The sequence below is a fragment of the Syngnathus floridae genome, chromosome 14, assembly GCF_059516105.1.
Source record: "Syngnathus floridae isolate MCC-2025c chromosome 14, RoL_Sflo_1.0, whole genome shotgun sequence".
NCBI classification, from domain to species: Eukaryota; Metazoa; Chordata; class Actinopteri; order Syngnathiformes; family Syngnathidae; genus Syngnathus; species Syngnathus floridae.
Window position 1 is genome coordinate 2595970 of NC_142426.1, and position 23667 is coordinate 2619636.

Below are 23667 nucleotides of genomic sequence, written 5' to 3' on the forward strand. Positions count from 1 at the left end.
AGTTTCAAACCAGGGTGAGATGTTGACAGTTTGGTGCTTCAGCCTGGATACGGATGTAAAGCTTACAATAATTCCAAAACGGTCCGAGTCAGAGGTTCTTTTTTATTATAACTGAAATGAAACTCGGGAGAAGCTTTGTTATTTCAAAGCAAATTCAGTCTGAACATTTTTTACACAAATATACAAAGGTAAGACTTGTTTTTGTGTTTTTTTTTTTTAACACATAAATATTACATCCTCAATTCTGTGCAACAGTGTGAAATATTTTTTTGCATAGAAAAGATGACAAAATAGTGCATTTTAGTTCGTACCGATACAAACTAAATAATCTCTTAACTGCTTTTAGATTTGAGAAAAAAAACAAAAGACAACATGACTGCTGGTGAACGAGTGAAATTGCATCAAACTGACTTTGAATCCAACAGAAGCGTCGAGGAAAATGAAAAAAAGCAAGAATGCAGTAAATGCACATGAAGTTGGAGGGACCCGAAGCAGCAATATGTCCACTTTTACCGTAGAGATCCGTTTTGGTGTGAAAACGCGATTTTTCAGTGGGCGAGGAGTGGGAAACAATCAAAGTCATCCCGTAATATTAACAATAAATATAAACAATATTAGCAAGAACACATTTTGAACGCGACGAGGGTCACAAATGCTTTAGAGAAGCTCTGAACACACTCTCTTCACATTCTCTTCAGTCCTGAGGTGGCATGACCTGCATGTGTTGGTCCTCCACCATGCTGGAGCAGTCCATGGCCTCGCCAAGGGGGACGTTTGGAGACCAGCTCTCACCAAACACGTCGTCCTCATCCTCGTCGTCTTCGGCCTTGGGCCCACAATAGGGTGGGATTTCCACCACCGTGTATTTCCTGGCCCACCCGCTCAGCGTAGGCTTATGTCGAACCTCGTGACCCGTCGGGGCCGACTCGGACCAGCAGGCTGCCGCTGGGAGAAAGAAGGCGTCGTTTCATGATTATGAATTCATACGAACATTTGGCATTTATACATTGCCATTAGATTAGTGCTTCAAATGACTCACACGTCATAGCGGAGGCCAGCGGGTGTGCGTTGCAGGGCAGGTTGTTGTTGTTATTGAGAGCCGAGGTGGTTCCGGCCTCGGCGTGATGGTACAAGAAATCAGAGCGAGACAACTGGGGGGACACGGGCAAGGAGTGACACTGTCGTCCCGGCAACTGCCGCCAGTAGAAGGACGTGGAGGCGGCCGAGGCGTGCGGCGGCGGCCGGCTGGCAAAGGCGCTGCCCGGTGGCGAGCGCAGGTCAAAGACCAGCGAGAACACAGACTTGCTGGGCACGTCGTAGAACTTTATGTTGCCGCCGCACAGGTCCTCGCGTGCCGTGAACGGGTTGACCTTGCGGGGCTTGACGGCCCGCCGAGAAGCCGGCGGCTCGTACTGCGGGTCCGGCACGTTCGCCTTCCTCGCCGCCTTGCACGAAAAAATGTCTGACTGGCTGCGACTCAGCCAGATGTTGCGGCGGGGTCGTGGCGATTTGGGTGGGATTTTGTCATCGGGGAAAATCAGCGGGTTGAGTCGCTTCAGGGCCTGAATCTTGTCCCCTTTGATCGGACACACAGAAAGTTGAACACAAGTTCATAGTCAAACGATAGCCCAGAGATCACAAAAGATGCAGGATTTATTTGTTATGAGCATGGTCTTGTCTTGTTCACCAACCTTTGGAAACCACCGTCTTCTTGTCGCACTCTCCAGATAGTGGGGGGCACTGGTGTGCTTCGTTGAGGCGCGCCAATGACTCGTCCAGGTATCCCATAATGTCTGGGAAAGAGGGCCGTAGCGTGGGGTCCATCTGGAAGAAATTTGCCAGTAAATCCCTGAAATGATCTCCTTTCGTCTTTTTGTGACTTTTACAAATCTATAAAGACAAGCAGGTGGGTGTCTTATCCAGATTTTGTTGGAAGACCGCAGGAGATTGGGGGTCTTCAGATTAGAGACGTAATCTGATTGGCCTTTGTGTCTTTTTTGGAAGACAGCGTGGACATGGATTTACATTGCAGCAGTTGAACGCCAGCTGAAGGAAGTCGGGTGGACAGTCGCCAACCATGTGCTGGAAGGTGTGATAGTCCAGGCCAAAGTTCTGCTCAATTACACAAAGAAAGTGTGTGAAATTGTGCCAATAGTAAAATGGCTCAATTCATGTTCATTAGTCGACACACAGTCATTTCTATACATAAAACAATAAATAAACATTTGGGATGAAAAATAGTTATTTTATGTAGATGAATAGATGAAAAAGTTCTTGTTCCATTGACTTTTCTGGACATCCTGTTGATAAATCTGCCTAATTTTTGGAACTCTACAGGAGGCGGTACTGAGAGAGTTTTACATGTACCTCTGTGCGTGGGAGAAAATCGGGGTCAGCCTGGACCCTGGCGATGATTTCACACAGGATAATGCCGTAGGAGAAAACGTCAGCCTGGGAAAATCATTTGAAATCATTCAAATAACGCTCAAGTAACGCTCACCATACATACATCTTTGGCTGAAAATGCTTTCAGCAAACCTTCTCGTTGTAAGGTTCATCTCTCAGAACCTCAGGAGCCATCCAGAACGGAGAACCCACCACTGAGAGCTTGGCTCCTTCCGTGCTGCACAAAAAACAAAATTTCTTAAAAAACTTTGACGAATAAAAAGGTGCCCAAAAGTATAGATCTTTTCATTCAATATTTTACAATCAAACAGAAATGTTTCAAACATTACGGTCACACATAAGTGCTTCTTGGGACTACCAAGGCTCTTACTAATTCACAATCAAGTAGGGATTAGTGAATAAAGGGGATTTCAGCTGCTTCGGGCTTAATGTCCTCCCAAAACTGCAGTAGTAAGGATGTGCTTTTATGTCCGACTGAGAGCCGACTGGAATATTTAGACTCGCTCAGATGGTGAATTGAAGAAGGAAGAGCACGTACAGATTGGCGGGGATCTTCTCGGCCAATCCGAAGTCCCCGACCACCGCCGTGTAGCCGTCGCCGTCATCGCATTTGATCAAGCAGTTCTGGCAAGAGACCACAACAGAATCTTCATTATTATTGTCTATCTTCCAATATGGTTACGTTTAGACGACAGTGGCGCTGACTTGTTGTTTTTACACCAGTAAGGCCACATGCAACATTCACTTTGTAAGGAAAATGATTTAGGCTTGACTTTCTCATTTTCCGTGGCAAAACTGATGATAGCTTCCAGGACAAAAATTTCACTGGTACAGACAATTGTCAAGTCAGCAGAGGACAGTATTGAGTCACTCACGGACCACAACCATAGTCCCGGTTGTGTTCCATGACGGAAGCACCCACCCGACCGTTCCGGCACACCTACCTTGGAGGTGAGGTCTCGGTGGAAGATGCCTTTGGCGTGCAGGTAGGCCAGACCCCCGGCAAGGTCGCTGGCCAGTTTCATTCTGGTGTGCCAGCTTAGGTGCTTGTTGCTGTCTAAAAGCTGCTCGAGGTTGCCACCGTTGATGTACTGCAGACACAAACCATAACAATGTGGCAGGCGTATGAACGCGGAGGCTGATATGTTGGCGAGCAAAAGTATCACCATTTTACGTTATTATGTGAAATATGTCAATGATTTGCTAATGCAAGTGACAAACATTAAGTACATTTTAATAATGCTCTAAAGATGAGAACAAAAATATAAAAAAGACACAAATATTTGGGGACAAATGATGGAAAGGAGTATGACACACTAATATCAAATGCTTAGGACTGTCTGGCCAACAGCGAGGTTCTGGGTCACGAGCCAGCTCTCCCGCAGGCCCGCCGGGGTCGCGGCTACTGCGACGGACGGGCTTGACAGGAAGTGGATTTATCTCTTGGTTGAGCAAGGGCGCCTTTGGCTCTTTTATCCGTAAGAACTTTGCTGACCCTGCCATAAAGACACACTAATCACGACGTAAAGGCGTCACGGAACACGAGTGGTTAACACGGATCAAGGCTCAGATTTAGGCCAGGAGGTCGATGCTGTTAAATAACGGAGTAAGAAATGACACTCAACTGGGATGACATCAGTGCAATCTGATTGGACGCTTGCGGTGCTGCCACTACTGTGAGAATCGTTTTGTTGCACCTTAAACATTTCTGCATTTTTCGCTTTGTTTATTTTATCTGCACGTGATACAAAGGACTATTGTTTACGCGCTGCTTTAAAAGATTATGATTGCTGAAAAGAGCATGACTGTATTTTTAGGCCCAAATAAAATTCCTGTAAACAACTTGAAAATTTTTCTAGCCAATAAAAAGTCTTAGGGAATGCACTTCCAGAAAGGACAGGGAAAATACTGCTTTTGTGCCTCTGAGGTACTTGACTGGATTCTCCATTTGAGGGAACCTGGCACCACCCCCTTGCCCTCAGGGGGGTGACTGAGGGTCAGATGACAAAACAGCAAAACAGCATGAGGCCGCCACCCGAGTCGGGCCACACACACACACACACACACTATTTCATGACCTGTCTATTTTTGCTGCAAATGTTTTACCTGCCAGGGAAGTGAACAACCTTTTGAAGAATGTGTTCTCTTACCTCCGTCAAGGCGTGAAGCTGGCCCTCGTGCACACACACGCCCTTGAACCTGCGGCGGCACAGCAAAAAGAAAAAAAAAAGTACAGTGATTAGCATGTAGTCATAAAATAAGCCATCATATCCTTATGATTTCACATTAACCTTTAGGAAAGGCTGGGATCCTTTAAAGTAGGACTTAGAAACAATTGAGCTTCTTGAGTCCCACTTCTTAACTGTCAAACAAAAATAGGTTAACCAATATATGGGTACATACTAAAAGAAGAATGAAGTACTAATAACAAAGAGCATACAAGCATGAAAAGTCAAGAAAAAAATTCCGGAGATTCCGGCAGCAAACAAGATCAGACAAGACGTGTCTCCCCTCTTGCACACCTTTCTTCTGCCTCTGGCCTATCAAGGTGAGCTCCACTGTGTCCTCACAAACATGCTAACTCGGGGAGTGACCTCTTTTTGACTTGAGATCCAACGCAAAGCCCAAAGAGTTCTCTTTCTTTGACTTTTTCCCGATCAAAACATTTGAGCATTTTGTGGCATGTATCTTGACTTCATTTTTTTTTTTAAATCGTTTTAATATAAGATATATTCTTTTATTTGTCCCACATGGGGAAAGACATCCATATATCCAAATTCCATAAATTTGCCGAACTTCTATTTTCATTTGAGATCCAAAATCAAACAGCCATTCTTTTCAAAGGTTGAATTTTCCGATCCGATTCACACAGCCTGCTTTTCACACTGACGGCCGGATTGATTTTTTTTAATGTATTTGTTTTGTGTGTGTGATCAGTTTGTGAATGGACACAATCACAGAGGCTTCCCCACTTGCAAAAGAAAGTCCAACTTGTGCATTGTAAAACAAAGAGCTCCTTCACTGTCCGCTGACAACACACAGAAATAACACGGCCGGTCGGCTGCATAAACAACAAGGATGGCATTGTATAACAAACATATAAACACATGCATGCTCCCGCCCATACATTACAGAATGCAACAAAACACCACCACACAAAAGTGACTACTACCTTCTAACATACTTTGACTTCTAAACAACTTGTGCAAATGAACTATAATCATAAATATCACCTATTTTCTAGTATTGGTTGTATTCATGAACATATAATTGCATATAGTTTGACATTTTTTTGTGTTATTCTGTTATTAGTTGAAAAAAGGTTGATTTATTTTCAGGGACAGTGCACCTGAGTATGTTGGGGTGTGAAAGGCGGTTCATCAGCTGCACTTCCCTCAGCATGTTGGCTCTGTTGCTGCTCAGCTTATTCATCTTCAGCGCCATCACTTGATCTGACGCTCGATGGCAAACCTGTGAAGCCGCGGAGTAAACATTGATTAGCCATTGGTTAGCCATTGATTAGCCACAGACTAGCCATTGATGAATCTCTGCTGGGAAAACATTGCATGCATTTCCGATGGAGCAAAGTCAGCCTTGGGATAGTGGAAAAACACACGGATCAATTCGCCTTGATTGGGCATCATCGGTGTATCCGTCAGCCAGTTGGGTAATGGTCACGTAACCCAGCGAGGCTCGCCTTGTACTGTACACACGCTGATAAGCACATCGCACCATCTCGGCATTACGCAACAGTCATAAATGTCGGCTGACGGGGACAAAGCATCAGCTGTAAATTCAAGGCGAGTACTTACTGACTGACAAAACATTTCTCTCAATTGTCCATTAACAACCCCCGCTGAGTTGCCACACATCACTCGAATATTTTGGGATATAGCAATTGTTCCTGACCATTGCCATGATGATAATAATCAGCATTTACTTTTTCATTCAAGTAAAAATGCTATCGATATATAGTCCATGATACAATTTTAGCTGAAATTCTGAATGCTAGCTAGCATGCTCGATTGGGGGCTTGGCTTGACAGGACAGCAGGAGGAACAGATGGCCACTCGACAGAAGACCCACTCCCCCAATGTTCATCTTCCGACCCCTCCAACCCCGCTCCTATTCCATCCCCCATCTTCTTCCCTGTTTTACAGCTTCACCACAGATCCACCCCCGAGCCAAACAGAGTACTGTATCCTTGTCCTGTCCTGATGTACGTACTTTCGGCTAAGTAAACTTCATCTTCTCCAGATGGAAAGTGAAATTGTAAAAATTGCATCGGCCATCTAGGGCGATATCAAAAGTTCCTTTGGTATCCTCATCAGAGAGCATACAATGACTCCTACAAACTAATCATTCTGGACACGGGTTTTTCATACTTTTTTTTAATGGTAGACATGCCAGCCTAATTTCATGTTCCTCATGCTCGCGTGATTAATGGGGAGGAAGGGAGAGCATTAGCAAAGCTTCCGTGGTATCTCATAAGTGATTGGTGTTGACCTCAAAACATCAACTGTGGACGGAGGAGACCACCAGGCACAAATGACCGTGAGCTTCAATAGACAATCATACGCTTTAAAGATTCAGCGTCGTAGAGTCCCACCCACCTTGTAAACGTCAGAGAAGAAGCCGGAGCCGATCCACTCGCAGGTGAAGTCGTCTAAGCGCGTAAGGCAGGAAAAGGCACTGATAAGGGCCCTGTAGGACGAAGGGAACACCCTGCCCACCTGGAAGACATTTGACAACTGAGAATGTTTTTTGTTTTTTAAATAGAAAAGATTTCATACATTTACAAAAAAAAAAAAAAAAAAAAAAAAAAGATCAAACTATTATAAGCATGTTTTGTAAGTATGCTGCTCGGCTGACCTGCGATGATGGTCCCGTGCCCATCTCGCACCCCGCTAGCCCCGCGACACCGTCTCTGTCCTCGGCGAGGCGTTCGGGTCGCGTGGGGAACGCGGCGATAGAGTTGCGTTTATTCCGGTCCATGACGATAACGATGGCGACACCTGTTGGGGTAATGGGAGTCTTCCTCCGTGTTGTACCCACATGACAAGAGCACCAAATTGTTGTGGAGTTGCCGAGGAGGGCTCAGCGGCGGCCGTTCACAGCTTGGGGGGTCCACCTCGGTGGGGGGGCTCTCACATGTCGGGTGATGAGCCAGTGGAGACCTGGAGGGAAGTAAATATCAATCAATCAATCAATCAATCAATCAATCAATCAATCAATCAATCAATCAATCAATCAGATTTGATAACTATATCATCTGGAACAATGTGACCATCAAAATAATAAATCATAATATTCCTTTGAAAAGGTGATGTGATTAGCAACGTGATTACATTCAAAGACTATAAATTAATACTGTAACCATCTTTATAAAAAATATTATTCGATTGGTATAATTTCTCATGGATCTGAATTTATCCAAGAATAACGTCCAATTGGAGACCTGTAAATCTGATTTATTTTCCAGAAGCATCAAGCGGACTCGTGGAGCGGCTCTCACGAGCACTGCTAAAGAAAGCTCAGAAGCACAACGGCCGTAACAGTAAGCGATTGTTCGGAGATTAGTCAAGAAAATGGCTCTCGAGTGACGTGAACCTTTTAACGACGTGAGCGCAAGAGGAACTTTGCAGGGGCGAAAGGTCATGTTTATCTCTGATCATAAATACTTGCCACTTTTTCATCTTTTTGCTCTGCCCTGGAAAGAATGTTATTACAGGTTTTGACTTTTGACTTTAACGTGTTAACTTTAACACTTTCTGGAGACATCACTCCAATCGTGCCCTAAGTTCACCCCAATGCTAAGCTGAACCCTCCATAGATCAGTTTAGATCCCACACTAACTCTCGACACTTCAGAGATGTCACTCAAACCGCCAACACCCAACTATTACTCCCTAAACGCAAACTCTTTGGAGACTCAACTGCTAACCCTAAAAAGCACCAGCTCGCAATTCCAACTCTCCAGTGACATCATCTTTAGCCCAAGCCATCAACGGTTCTAAGCAAGCCCCAAATGTAACTCTCCACAGACATCCACTTGACCCCAACTCATCCTAACCACCAACGCCCAACTGCAACAACCCACCCGCAAAGTATCTCCAAGCCCCTAACCCTAAATCTCCCGAGACACCCTCCAGATACATCTTCATCCTAACCACTAACAACTCCTAGCCAGAACCTTTGGGAGACATCATGATGCTGTAAAGCAGCAGCCCCGCTATGAGCATGCCTTCAACAGCTACCAAAAGTCTGATCTTATGCTTATCGTTCAATGACGTCATTGAAAAGTACTGGGAGTTCTTTCCAGCGCACAAGAACACTCTTTATTGTGGATTTTAATAGTGTAAGGCACTCGAATTACGTTCAAAATAACACATATCAAAGTGAAGAAATGACGCCTTAATCAAAGCCAAGCCAAGTTGTGGTGTCATAAGATCACAACCTAAAAACGGCGTCTCTTGTGTTCTATTAACATGTCATCACAGCCGCTGAGATCAGCCCAGTCCTTAAAAGGATCTTCATCCTTTTCTTCCCTCCTTTCTCTCGTTTTCTGTCCGCTTCAAACGGTGAGACAAACTCAAGGCGTGCCAAGGTAAACGCGAGTGGCGCGCCGGGCCAGGCCTCAAGCTCGCTGGGCTCTCTAATTTGACCGGCGAGAATAGACGAGCGCGCTTGTTTTGAACGCAGCCGTTGCTGCCGCCGCTGCCACCGCTGCCGCCGCTGAGAATAGATGGCAATTACCATTCAAATTTGGAACCAGCACAAATGTACCACATTGGACTGCTTTTGGGGGAAGGGGCTTCTCGGGGCGTCATGTTGCCCACTTCCTTACTCTCATCCCGACGACACCGATCCAAAAAATGTTGGCGTTATCATTTGTGTGAATGGGCTCACGTTTATTTGCGCAAGAAACGACAGACGGGCACGTGTTCCGTCTATATTTGCTCCCTATAACTACACCCTTTATACATATGTGGAGACCACTCAGTGAAAGACCTCAGGAAGGCGAAGGAATGGAGGAAAAAAAAAAAAAGGGAGTGGGATTTTCTTTTTCTGCAGTGTAAAATGGGGCCTGCTGTTAGCACAAAGCAGATGGGTGTCCTATGGGAGCGGCCTGGATGGGGGGGTAACACCACCCAGATGTGTCCCACTGGATTACACACTATTAGAGGCTGTCAGCGATAAATTACACACAAGTTATGTTTATGATGACTGCTGGTGGGGGCATCTGGGGGCTTACCCCAGAGGTCAAACTTGGAGCTTTAATAACATTTTTACACTTGCGGGGGCATTACAATACATTCTAGCTAGCGGTGGCAGGCTATTAACTTGGCTAACACTGAGGTACAAAAGACCTGGGTTGCATTGTGCATTATCTTCTTATTTGAAGTAAGAAATAATGACAGATGTTGGAAATGTCTTTATTTACGGTCCATTGCCACCACAGCATCTTATTTGTACTAGTGAGCATGTCTGGACCAGCGGTAGCATTCGCTTCTCGGCAGAGATTTTGCGTTGACATTTTTCCGTTTTCAGCCCAAATTTTGTGTCATTCTATTCTAGCATTTTACATTTGACAGACTCCAGAGACATTGAATCAATTGTGTGTGTTCATCATCTTAGTCTGCTTTGATGCTGCTACAAAAAAGTACAAAGCACAACTGCAAAGGACAGAAATTTAGGTTTACTGGCACCCCCTGAGCCAATCTTGAGGATTTCCACGCTGCAATAACTATGAAAATGACAACCCAGTCTTCCAGCTCTTTCGTTTTGTAGTTAATGTACAACGAGCATTCACAAGAAAGTTGGCATGATGGTGCAGAGACAAAGGAAATCCACAAAACAGAGAATGTTGCCATCATCTCACACTGCAAGTCGACAATGGTTCAACATTGAGTCTTAACACCTTTTAACTCCGGCTCGACAAGGTAAGGTAAACAATGTTAATTTACTGTCATTACTTAGAACGTAACGTGTTTGCAGTGGCTCTAGCCTGCTGTCTCATATTCGTATGAATACAGTTTGTTCAGACTAATTTGTGTTAAATTGCACAAGAGGAACAGCCTGCACCAAATAAATCCTTTCGACACACATATCTATTCTGTTTTCATTCTTCCTGAACTTTGTAGTGGAGTATTATGAAAGATAGAAATGAAACATTTTCCTTTAGCACATTTCAGTATGCACGAACTACGTCAACACTCACAACTAGATTTTTTTTCTTGTTTGTACACAGGCTGCGAGCACCTCTGTGTTACAATCATTAATTAGTAGGTTCTTGAGAAAAACATTTGGAAGCTGGCTGGACCAAAAGCGTTTAACAAGCTCTGGTCTAAACGCCCGAGCGCGACGTTTGCAAGATACCTGAGCAAGGTGACATTCAAGCGAGCGAACGAAGAGCAGCAGCTCCCGCTTATCCGATGACCATCTGGCTCCGAAGTGGAACGATACGCGGCATGGCTGTCATTCCGCAGCGACATTAATGAGCAACCTCCGCGGGGGTCAGAAGACTTATAGTCGAGAAGCCGCAGACGGCTCAGGCTGCCGAAAGGGACTCAATGGAAGCAATCTTATTAACTCGAGGCCTTTACTAAACGTCTTTGGTCTACCCGACGCGACACAAATGTGTAAGAAAGTTGTCGTTGTGTGACGCCAGACAGGAAATAAAAGTTTCAGCTTACATATACACTACAGTGTGCGTACCTTTTTCGACTTGCCGAGAGGGGTTCATGCTGTTTAATTCCGTCGAGGCAAAAATGGGGAAGCGGGGCGTTTTTTTTTAAGTCAAACCGCCAGCATAATTGGGAAGTGGGGGCTCGGCTCGGCTAGCCCGTTTGTCAACAAAACTGCATGCTAGCAAAAACGTTGGCTAGCTAGCTCACCACTGAAGTACAACGTCCCTCCCACCCGTCCTCCTCACGTTTGGCAAAGATGGCGCTGCATAAACTCTCTCCCTAAAATGTTCTTCTTCCCACCAGCTGAGGCACGTTTGCGGTTTTTCTCCGCCCGCGGCGATAATTCAGCGCGATGATTGCCGTTTGACAGTTCGTTCAATCGTCGATGGTGTCTTCCCCCATTCTCTCGCTCTCGCTCGGTTTCATAGCACAACGGACCCCGCGTACCTTTGAGTGACAAGCCCGTCGGCCAATCGTCGGGCTTTTTTCTCACTCATGTGCAACTGTCAAAAATATGTCTATTTTTTCATTGAAAATACATATACATTATATACCATATATATTGCAACAACAAAAACATCTATTGGTTAGGAATAAAAAATATATCATCAAAACGATTTCAGTTGGTGTTAGAGTGGAATTACAACCCCATCTAGTGGACAAACCGAGAGGTCACATATTTACACGCCTTTAAAATGTGAGTTACGTTGGCATTGGACGGCAAGGTGTTATTAGTAATAATCGGCAACATATTTACAACTATTTTAATATTGTGAAATAATTGCTTCAATTTAGTCTCATAGCATCTTGGTTTATTATGAGGGAATTTATTTTGTCTTCTTGCCATCGTCGTAGATTTACATCACGTGACAACGAGTACTTCCTGTTTCTCTTGCATTACACTACTGTTTTCGCTTCGTCAGAAAGATTACCAGTATCCTAAACACAAGAACAACAATCACTTAAAATAGAAAACTAATTGTAATAGCTGTACGTCTTCAAATCTTTTACCTTCCGCCATGTCTACGCAACCGGCACACTGCGCAGCTTTCCAGAAAAAGTTAGCCTCCATCATGGAGGCGCTCGCCCAGGCGGCCGTGTTGGAGATCGCACAGCTGTGGGAGGATGCTTTCGCCCTGGTCCACGCTGAACTCCGCCGCAGGGAGCGAGAAGTGGAAGCCCTGGAGAGGAAGCTGCTGGAGAACCAGCAGCGGGATACGTGTGTGTCGCCCGCGGCTCTTGGCTCCTCCGGCGTGGAGCAGCACCACCAGCCGCCGCCCACCACAGCCACCAACGATGGTAGGTGAACGAACAGCTGTTGTTTTATTTGTCTTTTTAAGACGCGTTTATAAATGCAGCTATACTTGTGTATATTCTTACAATTATGGTTTCACAAATATAGCGGCTCACTATTTTTTTTTCCCATCTCCGGTTCAGCGACCGACATCATCGCGACATGTGAGCAGAGCAGCACAGACAAGGGAGACCCTTCAGCCAATGACGGAGCAGCAGCATTACTCCTTCAGGAGAACCCAAGTGAGCATACCTGCGACGACACAGCTGACGAGAACTTACCCGTCAAGCGAGAGGACGACGAGGATGACGTCATGATTGTGGAGCAGGTGACAGACTCAGAGTGCCCCGACCCCGCTGACGGACCCTCGGGTCATGGTCCGGCCATCAACAGTGAGGATCAGGAGAGCCGCATGTGGTCGTCTGTTTCTGTGGGCGACAGCGACAACGCAGAGGAGGCGGACTACTTCTCGGCTGCTAATTCTCACAATATAGACTCTGATATTTTGCTTATCGAGAATGCCTTGGACATACTGGATAACTCCTCTGACAGGTTGGTGGCAGGCGCTAGACATGCCGCATCGAGTCACTCGAGGCTTCCGGCGGCTTTTCGACAAAATCATCCTCTCGGCCAATCCAATGAGAGGCGGGGTGCTTTCCTCCCAGGGAAATGTCATCCCGACAACGGCATCTTCATCTTCGATGACCCCAGGCTAGGCAAAGAAGTGGCGGGACGGCGCGTCAAAGAGAAGTGGTTCATCTGCCCATTCTGCGGCAAGAGCTTTGACCGAGCCAGCCACTTGGAGATCCACCAGCGCATTCATACGGGCGAGAAGCCTTACATGTGCAACATGTGTGGCAAGTCCTTCTCCCAAAGGAGTAACCTGCGCACGCACCAACGCATACACAAGGAAGCCTTAGCCCCACAGTGAATGAATAGAGAAAGACAAAAAAACTCAACCTTTTTCCATCCAACCACACAAAAGGCCAAACGTGTCGAGCATAACAAATGGCCAACATTTCTAGTACGAGTGCCCGAATTGAAGTGTCTTTTCACAAATATGGTTTGGCTTCACAAAGTGTGCTTCCTGAGATCCAAGCAAAACACTGTGTAAACATCATCCGGTCCGCTCTACTCATCACATATTACCCTTATTTCGGCTGTAAATTAGCCCTCCCTCACTTTGGATTCCGAGACAGTAAATTGTGCTAGCGATGAAGAAAGTGTGGCTTTTACGAAGGCTGGTGTCCATCCCGACAACCGCACAAACACAGCTAATAATATCTAGCCAGTGACTGGACAGAAAGACAGCTTTTTGGAACGTAACAAGACATTCATATACTAAAGTGTGGGGGTGTCTTAATTGTTTCATAAAAGCATTTTTTAATCATGCAATGCTGTTTTGGATGTTTATTGGGGTGGAACAGATTAATTGCATTTCCATTCATTTCAATGGGGAAAGCTCATCTTAGAAGTATGAGGTTTTGACGGAGCCTGCAAATATGGCCCTAAAATGTACACTTTGGGGGTGTTCTGATGACAAGGTAGAAAACATTTGCTGCACCCACATGCAAAGATGAAAATCCAATTTAGTGTCCTCAATGCTATTCCAATTTGGTTGCAATCAGTAAAGAGTTTGTCTGTGAAGGACCCCTAGAAACAGCTGGAAGGGAAAACAATATAGCCCTAAAATGGATCCTTCCAACCAAAATAGTACACTTCTCTCTTTTTGGACAAAAGAAAATTCATTAGGATTTATAGTACAACATGATCTACTTACAGAATTGAACACAACAAAAATGATTTTTAAATTGATGCTGTGCTTCCATGAATAAATATTTACAAGTAAACGCTTCAAGTTGTCATTGAATGCACCAATTAATAATGGTACCTAATGCCACTCAACACTGGTGCTTTTGACCCTGCCACCATCTGCACATACGTAATATGTACATGCAGCCCACTTTGTCACATAAAAGAGACTTCAAAGTGAAACAATCCAGGTCCAGCTAATCATTTTACATTTTTGTTGAAAGCAATTGTCACCGTATCATGTCTATTTTAGACATCGCACACACAAGTTCTCGAAAGCCGACATCTTTTGGCGCCGATTCATGATAGGCACGAGCTTCTGCAATGTAAACAAACACACAAAGGTCCTCCAGAAGTTGCACGTTCTCCCATAGCGAAAGTCTTTTGCTATGTCAATCTTCCAAAAGTCCCCGTCCTCTCAATAGTACAACTCCTTCGGTGGGTTAGGTGTAAAAAAAGGCACATCATTGTCTAAACGCTCATCCTCCCGTTTGTGCACTTTCAAGGTAGGCTACGCAGTTTTTGCCGCAATTACGTTTGCTGTGTGCACCCAGCAAAGAAAGAGATGTCACACATGGACGTCTGAGGCATGGTGGAGCATCGACTTTTCCTTAGATATACACGTGGAAAATACGTATATCACATTTTAAATCTAAAATGAACTTTTGTAGTGTAATATAACGCTACTTTGAAGCTGAAAAACGGCCTGTGCTGACACTTGTCAACAATGAATCTGCTCTAATACTGTATTTTGATGTTCTGCCCTTGGCCTAATGCGGCAGGGACACGATCAGCGTTCGGGTGATCATATCCACACTGTCAATACGATGATGGCGGTTAATTGAATGAAAAAGTGCAAAAAGACATTTCACCTGCAGCCTTGGACGTGTGCAGGAAAAACAGTGAAGTCCGTGAGATACTACGTATAGGTGGCGAGATTTTCACAGAGAGCGCCGACATTTCAGAATTGCTCCAGTAACAGTGCTACGAGGGTGCGGAAAGGTTGAGCGGAAAGACAGGAGACTATGGCTCTACAAGACCTGACTGGGGGGGTGCAACAGGATGGCGTTGGCGTGCGGCCGTGGCCGGAGGACGCCGTTGCTGTAGTAGAAGTGATTGGTGAGCGCTTGGGACAGTTGGTAGGATTCAGAGCCGCCGCCGCCACCGTCGTCCTCCTCCTCCTCGCCCTCCGGCCCGCTGGTGGGGGGTGCCCGTGGGACCGGCGGACACCAGTTCTCTTCAGGCGGGGGCGCAGAGATCTCACAGACATCCAACGGATCTCTCGCTCCCACAGCTTCGTTCGACTGAACTTTCAAAGGAACCAGAGATGGTGGAAGACCAGAATCCTGCATGTAAACATTTAATCATATAAATATTGACAGACTATAGAGAAAGTTGTATAAAAAAACAGGTTCTATCAAAGTGAGAATGTTTTTCAACAGATGCTGACCAGTACCAGCGACATGCTGCTGCTCTTCTGGTAAGAGTTGGCTCTCCTCCTGTCCAAGTCAGTCACCGCCACCCTGCCGATTTCGCTTTCATCGTGCCAGACGACGGGGCGGCCCTCTGCCTCGAAACCACCCAGAGGTGCCCATCTGCCGCCCAGAGTTGACTGGCTCCCTCTGTAGATGGGCCTTTCCTGCAGGGCAGAAGACATAACGCCCATTGAAACCATTGATTTCAAAATAGAGGAGGGGGGGGGACTCACCAGAGACACTTGGCTATTTTTCATGTGGCTGTCTGATCTGACCAAAGCGTTATCTTCAGACTGGGAACAAACATTGGCATGGATTAGGTGAAAAACATTTTGGGTAAATATTTTTCAAATGATTTAAATGGAAAATTTAAATTTAAAAACATTTAACTTATATTGAAAAAGACATTTGTTAAAATCATGGAAATCAAAAGGAAAAGAAAATTAAAGTGAAAAAAATGATTAAAAGTTACAAATCAAAAACAAAGTCAACAAGTACATTTCTTTTGAAAAAATGAGAGCAGTGGTTATTAAATTATTTGTTCACATTAAGGACGCCGTGTGAATTTGTATCGTGGACACAATTGGCCCACGTAAACAACGTGCGGCGTACGTACCTGTGTTCGTAGATCCGAGCCGACAGAGTTGAGCCTCCTAAAGGAAGCCTGTCGAGATAAATTGTTGACTTCCTCCCTGAGGAGAAACATGAACAAGAAAAGCATCAAAATGTGTTGATGACTTTCAATTTCCTGCGTGGCTCACATTTTGACACTGAGCTGTCTCTCCAACTTTTTGTTGCGGCGCCGGTGGTGGCGTACGAGCAGCAGGACCACCACGGCCATGACGAGGACGGCGGCGGTGGCCGAGGCGGCGATGATGATGATGAGGGTGGACGATTCGGGCGCCGACATTTCCTTGCGCTGAGATTTTTCTGCAAGGAAAGAAGCTAACACACATGGTGACAACATTCACGTGGGATACTTGACATGACATGTTGACTAAGCTAGTTTAGAAGAGGGATTGATTTTTAATCTTCAATTTATGTTTTCCTCCCTTTATGTTTTTAATGCACGGACATGAGGTCAAAAGAAAACAAAAATAGTAATAATGCTCACCAGTCACAGTCATGAAGTAGTCTGCCTTGGCCACGCCCACGTCGTTCCTGACAGTGCACTGGTACAGGCCGCTGTCTTCCAGACGCAAGCTTCGGCCCAAAGTCAGGTGTCCTCCCGACACCGTGATGCCTTCGGGCAATGCCCCACCCCTCCTGCGTACGCCAAAGAGGAGAAGCTTTACGTTGATCATTTGGTGTGCAACTAAATCCCATTTTTGGGGCGTCAATAATTTATTGTATGGCTGGCGTGCAACCACAAATGTGCATGCATGAATGAACCTGAACCACAAAAGACCTGACACTTCCCTCTAAATGTGGGCTTAGTGCAATGAAAAGACACACAATGGAGACGGTCGGATCGGGTTGCCCCCAGTTTCACCACACATAATTGTCACCCCGCCCCCCCTTCCCCACAACATCACGTTTCATGTGGCTGAATCCCAACTAACCTGCTGCATATACAAAGTAGAGACAGGTGAAGCGTAGCCTTCAATTAATAGAACTATCTCTGTATGTATGTATGGCTCCTTTAATGATAGTGACATGTACAACAATTTTGCTGCCGTCGATGTTCCCTTCGACAGTATGTGCCAGGTGGGCCATACATTTCCATACGCAGGGAACGCAATGATTAAGTGCTTAGTAGTGATGGGAAAATGAAGCTTCATGAACCACTTGTTGTATTCTTTGGCTCCTCAAGATGACAATGTTGGTTTTAAGAAATGACAAGTCGGTTGGCTTTCAGCTTTTCAGTGAATAGACAGTGCCATCTAGAGGTCTTAGTAAACACAATAATGGGTTCAGGAATCATCTTGAAGCTTCATTTGCCCATCATTAGTGCTTAGTTCTTGTGTGTCCCACCATGTCCAAGTGATGTTTTGGGGCACAGGGAAGCCGGTGACGACGCAGGTGAGCGTCGCCTGGTCCAGACCTGCAAACCAGTCGTCCGTCGAGGCGGAGATGGTGGCGTCGGGGGGATCTGTTTGAGCCAGCGCAACGACACAAAGTGATATGTAGACAAATACAACACACGGCCCAATTGAATCTGGGCTTGGAAAATTCCAATTCCAAAACCCCATCCGATCGATGCAGGTTCCAAATGACATACGTATACTCACAGTGCACCACCAGCTGGTTCGGGATCCTCCGCGGATGCTCCAGTCCGGGGTGGCGCACCAGGCATTCCAGCTGCTTGCCGTTCATGCTACGCAGCGGGTGCAGCGAGTAATAGCTGGAGACCGAGCCCCCCTCGTTGATCCGGTTTTGAGTCTGGCCCGGCACGGGGGTGTCCCAGGAGAGGGAAGGTGGCGGGCGGCCCACGGCGCGACACGAAGCGGCCACGCGGAACGACTGGCCCTCCACCAGTACCACCGGCTCCACCGAGGCGATGGGAAGCACTGGATGGAAATGAATGCCGTGGTTACAATACGGAGAGGCGGCTCAGATTGTGTTTAGTTGCCTACGTGCATTTGGGAATGAGAGACTAATGCTTTTTGGGACTAGAAAAATAAAAATAAAAACACTCATGAGATGGCTGTCTTATGCATCCACATTGGGGTCCCTTCTTCCGTAGTGATAAATAGGCTGTCATTGCAAGAACCTTCCATGTATCGGCTATTATGGAAACAATTCATTGTGCCGGATGATATGTGGCTGCTTGTAATTATGTCATGAGTCATTTGAAAAGTGAATGTTTGTGTTGCTTTGTTTACTCTGCCCAGGTAGCAACAACATCATGTCTGAGTGTATCACGCAAGTTTCTTTGTGTTTTCAACAACAACAACAACAACAAGCATGTTAAAAACACCTGATGGACACACAATAATCGGCACGCGCACTGACATACAGGTGATCAAGCCAAAATCCTCGTAAATTATTCAGAAAATTAGAAAAAAAACAGTAGGATATGCCTCTGATGAAATAAAGTTCATATATTTAAGTCAACTTTCCTTGACATTTTGCAGCAGACGGTCATAGGGTGTGCCGACTTGCGCAAACTCCTCCCCAGAAAGTGTGTTGACTTGTGTAACCATGTCATTCCAGTTATTTATTATGCCTCCAAAACACCCACGCACACATGCACGCACACACACCAAATGAGTTCCAATTGAGTTCAGGTTGCTGGTCACTTTCTGGTGAAATTCAACAGAGGCCATGTTCGTGCTTAGTGTCTTCATAATATACATAAATATGCATGCCTTTTAAGTGATTGCTGCTGAAATCCTCATATATTGTGCGCGTTTAGAAGACAATGAGCCATTAGAATGTTTCGAGGTGTGGTTCATTTTGAACCATAGCATGCACTCTGCTCAGCTAAATAGAAGAAGAGGAGGAGGGAAAGGTCAGAAGAACTCAAATCCAGGTCCGATATCAAAATGCTTTTCGCTCAGTTTTACTCCTCAAATTATACTCATCGGTGAAGAATACAATGGACACTTTTCACGACCAGAGGAAGAAAGGCAGGTCGGTACTAGTGTACAAAGTGTCAATCTGTAGGCTACACGTGGCTGCACGATGAAAAGCAAAAGGTCACAGCGGTCAAATTTGCAATACAAGACATAAACACATCATTGTGTGCTTTCTCTCCAGCAACTGGTCTGACAGAAAGGTGATTAACACACTAACCACGAAAGCTTCAGCTCTTGACAGGATGTTAGTAAGAACAACAAACCAAGCCTTCTGAACTTTTTATAGACTGAGAATTGCGCAAAAGAAACTCACCACAAAATTGAACCACCAGGTGGCACAACCTGCTACTTTTGATTGACAGCTAGGAGGAGGTCTCGCAGTACCAAGATAGACATGTCATAAAATAACTCCATTTCACTTATATAGAGGACAAAAAGCTGTCAATAAAACACAAATCATTTTAATTACTTGTTGATTTGTATTACTTCCATTTCTTTATTACTTCCAACCTTTTTTGGTATATTTTGATACCATTCATTTCATTTTTTTGATATTTTAAATATATTTTATTGTAGTTTTCATTGTTCTGACAGGATTTTAATGTATTTTCTGTATTCTCCTTTTTTTGCTACTTTGATTTTATTATTTAAATTCAGTTATATCATACATTATTATTCTAGGCAGATGACCCAATGGGCCTGAAGAGTCAACAACCATTTGTAGCGCCTCTATTGCTTCAACATTATGGATAAAGCCCAAAAAAAAAAAAAAAAGTCAACTGAATAACTTACCCCACACGGTGAGCTTGATGCGCCTCTCAAAGTTTCCGTTGGGGAATGTGGAGATATGGCAAGCGTACGTGCCATCGTCGGACTCTTCCGTGTTGGGGATGAGTAGTGTAGAGTTGACAGTGGGGTTGTCACTCTCGAACTTCATGCGACCTGCATAGCGTCCGAATTCTGACAGCAGGAAGGAAGGAAGGTCATAAAAGTGAAAATGTATGTGCTGGCACCTTCTGGAATTTTGTTTTTCAAAAATCCACCAAAAAACAATTTCACTGAGTGGCTAGAAAAGTGTCAAAAAGGACTGAGCCATGATGCTGAATCTGGTTCACCTACCCGTGTGTCCATCTGCAAAGTGGGCGGTGATGATCTGGTCCTTGGTGCCGTCACGCAGCTCCTTGTACCAGGTCACCTGCACCACCTTCTCGCCCACGCTGGCCTGGTAGTGACACGGGAGGCGGGTGGCGCTCTCGGCCATCGAGCGCTGCAACGTGTCAGCCTGGAGGGGCTCGATGAAGACGCCATGGGCGCACGCCACTGGTTCGGACATGAAAAGTATCAACCGTGGTCATAAAGTGGCACCGATGGCTCAGAGTATAAAACAAAATCAAAACAAAAAAGAGGAAGGGAGGGAGGGTGAGCAGTTTACTTGACTTGAATTGTATTGTTCATTGTGCTTCTCTTTTTAGATTATGATTTGTGGAAAAGTAGAATGTGGTTAACTGCCCCAGGTCAGTCCCATACCATCTTAATTCTAAATTTTGAGAATTATGTCGATTGACAACGATGCATTTAGGTATCTGCGTGACATTCTGCTGAGTCTGTCTCATCAGGCGTGGAGGAAAAAGAAAAGGCAAAGCAGCAGAATAGAATGTGGCCATGTGGCATTCTTTGACTTCTTGCCCAACTCGGGTCACTGTTTGTTACCTCCACCAAGGAATTACGTTTGAACACCGGTGTGTTTTTGCAAGATAATAATCAATCGGCACTGGAAATACAGAGTTCAAAACATTCAAATCGCCAGATTGACAATCAGCAACCATAGTCAAACGCCATCCTATTACCAAACACATTCTACAGCAAGTTAAATCCAGATCTGATCCAGATTGCGAGATTGGCACCAATGTGAACGCAACATGTCAAATTCCAACAACCAAATCAATTTCATTTTTGGGTGTTTTGAATTCAGCGGTGACTTGCTCGTTATAGCCCCATGGCAAATCCCTGAAAAATAATTATGTTCGTGAGGCAAACGTTTGTTGCAAGAGAACTGGAAAAGCCTGTGTGGCAGCAAAACTGTGGTGCATTCAAGCGAACTCGCATTTGTCTGCGTTGGTCTCATTTCATCGTTTCTTTTTCCCACACTGAGCTACTGTTTGGCCTTTATCAGCGCTGTAATCATTAATCAGCATGCTCATTAATCAGTAACCACTTTGGTTTGCAATAAGAAAAAAACGTGGGGGAAAGAAAGCCGCATTTCAAAGTACAAATGTTTGACTTGAATCAGTGTTTGTGTCCCACTCCTTAGTATATCTTCAGCTGTCACTAGAAGACCAAATGTTTGCATTAGCGTCCCGGTTGTTCAATATTCCGATCGATGCGTGCAACATTTGGCACAACAGTTCACAAGCACCGTCGGTGATACCATTTTTTAAAAATACATTTATCTTTAATAGCGTTCAAAGGAGGTTACGACTAACACTAAGGAATACAGAGGCATTCAAAACTACTACTCGACTGTCATGTATGTGAAAGTAATACGTAATACTACGACTACTACTCACCGAAGAGGAAGACAAGGAGCGGCGAAAAGTTCACATTTTGCAGAGTAATCTCCATCCTGCTTCCTCGAGTGAAGCCGCTTTAATTCCAGTTACTTCAAGAAAAATTCTCACGCAACCGCTAAATAATCAGAATCTGACATATTTGTTCTACTGGCCCGCGTGCAGGTGAGTCGAGTCTTAAATCCAGGTTGGGGAAAAAAGGCCTTATTATTTTTTAGGAGAATTCGCTCCAGTTTAACAACAAATGAGCCAAGAAATTGTTAACTATTAAATAAAGGAACAAAAGTCATGTTGACACGGAGAAGGTCCGAGAAAGTGTGGCGCTCAATCCCGCTGCACCTGCTGCTGGCCTTTAGGCCACGCCCACATACACGAAGGTACATTCGAGATGCGTTTGCTGATCAGCGGAATAAGCAGAACCGTTTACTAGTAGCGCACACAACAACACTGCTACTACACATCCATTTCATTATTTTCATTAGGTGACTGTGCTTCCAACAGTCCTACTAACACGTACATCTATTCCAATCAATATACTAAATTTATTAGGACCACCAGTACTGCAATACTGTGGCATTATTATTGTAAATACAAATCGTGTACACTGTGTGAGTATAGCTGGAATAGCTAGCTAAAATGGCACAAATTTAGTAGCAGAACTTGTCACGCTCCCAGTGATGAGGCAGGGCAACCTTTTGTACGGAATAACAGGGTTTAATGCTGGAAAAGTACTAACAACGTGCTATACAATGCTAACAAGAGTTAACAGAAACATAAAAAAGGAAAATACAAAGACCCCCCAAAAATCTACATTAGCATTCATTGTTTTTTTTTTACAGGCCACTCGTAGAAACATTCGGAAGAAAATTGCATCATAACTTAGGCACCTTACAATTTTTTTTAATAAAAATGTAAACTTTTGGAGGTGTAAAAAAACTCTGGTGAGGAGTTCTTTCCGCTTGGATGTTTCTGTTAGAAATGTGCCGGACATCACTTGCACAACATCTAACCACTTAAGGCAGTTTATGGTTTACTGATATGCAGTCTTACAAAAACAAAAGTATCAAGATGGGGGATGAGACTATCATTAAGAAAAACCCACATTTGGAAAAAATAAATTAGCTTAATGCGAGCATGTCAGTCAACATATAAAAACAGGAAATGCACCCACTAAATGTTATGTTGTCACCTGCTGTTAAAGCTACTTAAAAGAGGAATGTTGCTTGGTTTTACATATATATTTATGTTTTAAGTGTAAAGGTGTTGTTTTTGTGTGTTAAAGTGAAACATCAATGCTAACCGCAAACATGAACAAAGACAGAGAATCTAGATAAAAATGTTATTTGCGCACATAAGTTGCTACATTCTGAAGTGAGTACCCAAGATCTGGGACACACTGGGGGGGAAAAAAAAAAACACGACAAGATTCAGACTGGATTCTCACCTCCAATAAAACAGTTGTATCAAATTAAAGTCGGAATCTTTTGAAAGGATTCATATCAAGAATAAAATGGTATTTTTCCAAAAGTAATGCCATCCTTGAGAATAAAATCACATTAAAAAGCTGGACTTTTCCAAGAGTCAAGTCTAACTTCAAGAATTCTTATTTCTCAGGATAAAGGTTAGATTTTTAAAGACAGGTGCATTTTCAAGAATTAAGTCACATTTTTTTATCGCAAGTGGACTTTTTAAAAAGTTGCATATTTTTAGGGTTAAAGTACAAGTTGCATTTTTTTTCCACAAATCAAGTCATTTTTCCCCGCAATTTTCAAGAACTGTCATATTTGTGTGACTATGTGAAAATGTGTGTTTATTCACTTCATTTATTTAGTCCAGACAGATGCAAAATTATTATTTCAAATATTATTGGTCTAATAATTGCCAATGGCATTTTTAACAATCA

General features: G+C 44.3%; 3 protein-coding genes across 10 annotated transcripts; 1 reads left to right on the forward strand and 2 right to left on the reverse strand.

The window, feature by feature from the left end:
* Positions 1–82: 82 nt before the first annotated feature.
* tesk2 (testis associated actin remodelling kinase 2) lies at positions 83–12649 on the reverse strand. Of its 5 annotated transcripts, XM_088395783.1 has the most exons (14): positions 10785–11041; positions 7522–7583; positions 7279–7421; positions 7020–7139; positions 5756–5877; positions 4557–4605; positions 3351–3497; positions 2945–3030; positions 2539–2623; positions 2368–2451; positions 2026–2112; positions 1692–1824; positions 1040–1576; positions 83–945 (listed from the first exon to the last, which is right to left on the reverse strand). In XM_088395783.1, the coding sequence occupies exons 1-14, from the start codon at positions 10898–10900 to the stop codon at positions 695–697; spliced, it is 2022 nt and encodes a 673-aa protein (XP_088251909.1). In that variant the 5' UTR covers positions 10901–11041; the 3' UTR covers positions 83–694. The 5 variants fall into 5 exon arrangements, with proteins under 5 accessions (XP_088251909.1, XP_088251906.1, XP_088251907.1 ...); XM_088395780.1 differs by lacking the exon at positions 10785–11041 and adding an exon at positions 12107–12649 and having other exon boundaries at positions 7279–7583; XM_088395781.1 differs by lacking the exon at positions 10785–11041 and adding an exon at positions 11341–11540 and having other exon boundaries at positions 7279–7583.
* LOC148386993 (uncharacterized) lies at positions 10083–14412 on the forward strand. Of its 2 annotated transcripts, XM_088395788.1 has the most exons (3): positions 10083–10348; positions 12143–12394; positions 12533–14412. In XM_088395788.1, the coding sequence occupies exons 2-3, from the start codon at positions 12169–12171 to the stop codon at positions 13318–13320; spliced, it is 1014 nt and encodes a 337-aa protein (XP_088251914.1). In that variant the 5' UTR covers positions 10083–10348; positions 12143–12168; the 3' UTR covers positions 13321–14412. The 2 variants fall into 2 exon arrangements, with proteins under 2 accessions (XP_088251914.1, XP_088251913.1); XM_088395787.1 differs by lacking the exon at positions 10083–10348 and having other exon boundaries at positions 11868–12394.
* nectin4b (nectin cell adhesion molecule 4b) lies at positions 13785–22105 on the reverse strand. 3 transcript variants are annotated; one of them, XM_088395786.1, is made up of 11 exons: positions 21765–22105; positions 20317–20517; positions 19990–20157; positions 17908–18186; positions 17651–17768; positions 16791–16942; positions 16438–16606; positions 16293–16368; positions 15910–15969; positions 15652–15840; positions 13785–15547 (listed from the first exon to the last, which is right to left on the reverse strand). In XM_088395786.1, exons 1-11 carry the CDS (start codon positions 21817–21819, stop codon positions 15233–15235), a joined length of 1782 nt encoding a protein of 593 aa, XP_088251912.1. In that variant the 5' UTR covers positions 21820–22105; the 3' UTR covers positions 13785–15232. The 3 variants fall into 3 exon arrangements, with proteins under 3 accessions (XP_088251912.1, XP_088251910.1, XP_088251911.1); XM_088395784.1 differs by having other exon boundaries at positions 16438–16621; XM_088395785.1 differs by having other exon boundaries at positions 15658–15840; positions 16438–16621; positions 21765–22104.
* Between the last annotated feature and the right edge of the window lie 1562 nt (positions 22106–23667).

What these genes read in the sequence shown, in the direction of transcription:
- LOC148386993 (XM_088395787.1), top strand. Translation starts at nt 12,115, where the DNA reads ATGTCTACGCAACCGGCACACTGCGCAGCTTTCCAGAAAAAGTTAGCC. An exon ending in CACCACAGCCACCAACGATG is followed by an intron (nt 12,395 to 12,532) that starts GTAGGTGAACGA and finishes TCTCCGGTTCAG; the next exon opens with CGACCGACATCATCGCGACA.
- tesk2 (XM_088395783.1), bottom strand. Translation starts at nt 10,900, where the DNA reads ATGTCGCTGCGGAATGACAGCCATGCCGCGTATCGTTCCACTTCGGAG. An exon ending in TTGAATGTCACCTTGCTCAG is followed by an intron (nt 7,584 to 10,784) that starts GTATCTTGCAAA and finishes ACTTCCCTCCAG; the next exon opens with GTCTCCACTGGCTCATCACC. An exon ending in GCACGGGACCATCATCGCAG is followed by an intron (nt 7,140 to 7,278) that starts GTCAGCCGAGCA and finishes AATGTCTTCCAG; the next exon opens with GTGGGCAGGGTGTTCCCTTC.
- nectin4b (XM_088395784.1), bottom strand. Translation starts at nt 21,819, where the DNA reads ATGGAGATTACTCTGCAAAATGTGAACTTTTCGCCGCTCCTTGTCTTC. An exon ending in GAACCAGCTGGTGGTGCACT is followed by an intron (nt 17,769 to 17,907) that starts GTGAGTATACGT and finishes TGGCTCAAACAG; the next exon opens with ATCCCCCCGACGCCACCATC. An exon ending in AGACAGCTCAGTGTCAAAAT is followed by an intron (nt 16,369 to 16,437) that starts GTGAGCCACGCA and finishes GTTTCTCCTCAG; the next exon opens with GGAGGAAGTCAACAATTTAT.